The sequence below is a fragment of the Hipposideros armiger genome, unplaced genomic scaffold (assembly GCF_001890085.2).
Source record: "Hipposideros armiger isolate ML-2016 unplaced genomic scaffold, ASM189008v1 scaffold_253, whole genome shotgun sequence".
NCBI classification, from domain to species: Eukaryota; Metazoa; Chordata; class Mammalia; order Chiroptera; family Hipposideridae; genus Hipposideros; species Hipposideros armiger.
In genome coordinates this window covers 2,493,895-2,498,283 of record NW_017731603.1, presented here as the reverse complement: position 1 = coordinate 2,498,283, position 4,389 = coordinate 2,493,895, and the positions used below count along the sequence as shown (strand labels likewise).

At 41.5% G+C, this 4,389-nt stretch overlaps 1 protein-coding gene across 1 annotated transcript in view; it reads right to left on the bottom strand.

The window, feature by feature from the left end:
- Nucleotides 1–4,389, bottom strand: part of LPXN (leupaxin) — a 22,890-nt gene that overhangs the window by 7,565 nt on the left and 10,936 nt on the right. The window contains exon 3 of the mRNA XM_019655969.1: nt 1,459–1,539. Within this exon, the coding sequence (XP_019511514.1) occupies nt 1,459–1,539 (81 nt within the window). The remainder of the gene's footprint in view (nt 1–1,458; nt 1,540–4,389) is intronic.

Genomic DNA, 4,389 nt, shown 5'->3' with positions numbered 1-4,389 from the left:
GCGACTCATGGCAGCCCAGCTCCAGGTCGAGCTGTTGTTCAGCATCTCAGCTGTAGAGGGCAGTGTCACTGGCCCTCATGTGTGGGATCCGAACCGGGGCCCTCTGGCATCCCAAGCCAGCTCTTAACCATCGTGCCACTCGGCCGGCCCAGCAAGTTTGTAAATCTTGAGGGCTAATTTATTGGTGAAAAATAAAAAGGAACAGTTTAATTGATACCTTGAAATATGTGTCCATCTCACCTTTGAAAAGGACACCAACATCCATCAGCTGTATCACAGCACATCTGCGTATAGAACACATAGGAGGCCCATCCTTATTCCTAAGGGTAGCGCTCTCATTTGAACTTTTGCCTCCATCTCATGTGTCCTTCAGACACTGGTTTAATCAAATCATCATCTTAAATCTCCTTATTCATCTTCATCTTTATTTTAAGTCTCCACTATCTCTATCTCTGTGACCTTCCTCTCAGTACATGAACATCAAAAAATACTTCTCAACCCTGATTATCCTTAGAGCTACCTTCCTAATGCAGCTTTCTTTGCCACAAAACATTTCGAGGGGAGATGTTCATGTTCACTGAGTGAATGAACAAATAGCTAAACACCCAATGATGCTACACAAGGCAACAGAACTAGTAGGCAATAGAGCTGGGATGGATTCCACTCCAAAGTCAAGACCCATATCATCAAGTCTTCCTCACCTTTCAACTACAACTCAAATACATCAGTTCCAAACAAACCGCACTAAGGCGTGAACCACGACTTAGTGTGTTAACTTTAAGAAAATGGGTTGAGGGCTGGCCGAGTGGCGTGATGGCTTGGGATGCCAGAGGGCCCGGTTCGGATCCCACATGAGGGCCAGTGACACTGCCCTCCACAGCTAAGATGCTGAACAACAGCTCAACCTGGAGCTGGGCTGCNAAATTTCAGGCTATAACTGAAGAGAGAACAAGAAAGTAGCTGTTTTATTTTTTCAGGTGTCAAGTATGCTTTGGCTAGTAGAAATGATTTAGTGAATGGATCTGTTTCAATATGTAACTTTTGCTAACAGGAAATCCTTCTACCCACTAAATAAATGCTTAGCAAATATGGAAAGAAGAGGTATACATGCATTAGTCTGCCATGGAGGCCCACTGTCTCAGTTCAACCCTGATCCTAGCTCTGATTTTATCGACATCTTGCTGAAATCTCTTTTGGTGTATTCTCTTTTGTGACTGGAAATAGCCAGGTCCAAACATCTGTGATGATTCGAACTATTTACATTTTTTCAGGTGGGGAAGGAAATAGCAGAGCCCATCAGCCTGAACGCCCATCTAGAAACCAGGCACCTTGGGAAGCTGCCGAGCCAGCTTGGCAGAATTCCACCTCGGCCCAAAGACTATGAAAAGAGGAGGAGGGTAGTAGGAGACCTAAGCAAATCATTGTCCAAACACAGACTGATAACAGTTATCCAATAACTTTAATTTTTAAAGTGTTTGATTTAAAAATATACCTGTAGACATTGGGCTCCTGGATGTTGGTTGTATACACGAGCTGCACCTAAGGCAGAGACAGAGAAGAGCAAAGAATGAATTTCTGTTAGGAGAATGTTGGCGCTTTATCGACATCCAGAATTGGTGGATGTTTTTAGCTTCCTCTATCAGGGGGCTGATAACTAGCATATCTCTGGGGTCTCCTTTCACAAGGCTGAGGAATACCAGCCATCCCACAGAGAAAGGCTGGATTCCAAGTAGGGTAGTTGTTACATGCACCAATGACTGTGCCCCTGTCCCTGCCCTGAAAGCACTAGAATAGAGAAGTACTCAGATAGAAACCATAAAACACACAAAATGAGTCAGAGCCCCTTTAACTAGACAGGATGTTGTTCAGGGGAAGGTTGCAACATGATGTTGATGAGCCTATAAGTTCAGAGAAAATTCTGCTAAATGAAGGATATTCTCAACTCTATTTTTTATATTAAAATGTGTAAATATTTCAGCCCCAATATTTTCACAGGTGCTGTATATCTACCTACATTCAAAGTGCCTTTCTTTTTTTTACAGTTTTACCTTGTTTTATTGTGCTTCTCTTCATTACACATTGCAGCCATTACATTTTTTACCAATTGAAGGTTTGTGGCAGCTCTGTGTTGAGCAAGCCTATCAGCACCATTTTCCCCACAGGCTCAGATGATGGTTAGCATTTTTTAGCAATAAAGTATTTGTTTTTATTTTATTTCTTTTTTAAATTAGTTTCAGGTGTACAACACAGTGCAATAGTTATACTTTTTGCCCCTCTAAGTGGCAACACCCTTCCCCCAATCTGCTGCCCCATTCCCCTCCCCCACTGGATATCATACATATCTATTATAATTCCCTTGACTTCACTCCCACACTATACTCCACATCCCGTGACTATATATATATATATTCAATTATAGTTGACATATAATATTATAAAACATCAGCTTCAGGTGTACAGTGCAGTGATCAAGCTGATAAACATGCAGTGTTGGCAAAAGTCAGGATTATATCTACACCTATACATTTACATACACCATAGGTCGTGATATAAATTTATAATATCCTTTGCAATACAGCATCTATCAATATTTCAAATGCAGATACCAATTTCACTTTCAAGACTCTACCCTACAGAACACTGGACAGAAATGTCTATAAAATAATTACAATGACATTCCTTAAAACACAAAACAATACAGTTTTTATGAGCAATTTAAAACTAAACTTAATGGAGATATAGTGAAATAAAGTATGGTTCATCCATGCTACAGAATACCATGCAACTGCTAAAACGAATGCAGACAGATTTATATAAACTAAGGGAGACTTCTAAGATACACTGTTGACTTAAAAAAGCAAAGCCCAGGACAATATGAAAAATCCTTCCACTTACCAGTATGTCATTTTAAGCGCATATACGTAAGTGTGAATATGCATACACAAGGGTATATAAGGAGACATACCTGACAGCTGTTACCTATGGAGCTGGCAATTAGGTGGTGGAAGAAAGACTCTAAAGGAGCTGGTCTCGCTTTTTCCCCTGCATATTTCCACATTCTTTGATTTTTCTAAGATTATTTTTAGAGCAGTTTTAGGTTCACAGCAAGCAATATTGAGCAAAGGTACTTCTCTGACTTCTTATGTACGTGAGTTTATAAAATAATTGTGTATATTAAGTTATATTTTCAAAACAAAGGTCATCTATACTAGAAAAGAGCTAACGTACGTGGCCCCCAGATGAGGTGGTAGGGGTGGCAGGTGAAGCACCAGTCTTGCAATTCTCGTGAACATAGTAAAGGTGGTTTGTTATGCCATCAGCAGCAGCGTCGTTAATCAGAGATTTCAATAATACAAATCACAAGAGATGTGTTTAAAAGAATTCAGACTTCCCAAGTGAGGGGGCTTCATTGTGCAGGATTTTTTCTCCCATGCGATCCTTGGCAATATTTTTATGAATTGCTTCTCCCTATTCTTACTAAAATTATTTTTTGTGCATGTAAAAAATACATTTCTAAATTATTGGTCATACTACTGCTGATATAGAACTACATTAGAAATATTATTACATTGTTATATTCACAACTGGTATTGAATATGCTTTCAAGGTCTAAAGCAGTGTTTGCCTCATGTACGCAAACCAGAGGAAATGGTAAAACAGAATGCAGGCATCTCGTTTCTGAGTCTCATGCCCCATCTGTACGGGCCAGACTTGTCTGCTCTGAATTATACCAGCCTTGGGGATTTGGATTGCTCTATTCCATATTTACCAGGTCGCCTGGATTTTGTATCCCTCTCCCAACAAAGGTCTACACCCCAAGCATCAGTCAGTAACGGGAAGTGTATCAGTCAAGGTCCACTCAGGAAAATATACAAATTCTGGGAGTAAACAGAAGGAATTTAATCCAAAAATTTGATTATACAGGAAATGGGAGCAAACAGCAAAAAGCTAAAAAGTAAACAGAAGACACTGGGGGAACCCAGGCATTAGCCACAGCAGGAAGCCATTAGGCCAAAGGGACAAAGTCAGGGGCACTGTTACCAGAGCCCAGGGGGCCCAGGTCAGCAGGCAGAAGCTGCCACCACCGCAGACCTGCTTTGCTCTAGCTGAAGCCATAAGGGAGATACAACTGCTGACAGAGACACTGTGGAGAGAGTGGGGTTGGGGGAGACGAGGCCTTAAATTTCCCTGCCTTTCACCCTCCAGTCTCTCCACAGTGCTTCCTATGGGGCTGAAGCCAGGGAGAGACAACTGCCCATGGAGGCTGGAAAACGCCACCTACAGGGCCAGCCAGCTCTTCTGAAATATATATAGAGCAGAGCAAGAGAAGAGGGAGAAATGGGTCTGATAGGAAATAGATCAAAGACTCGTACTACAGGGGAGGGTATC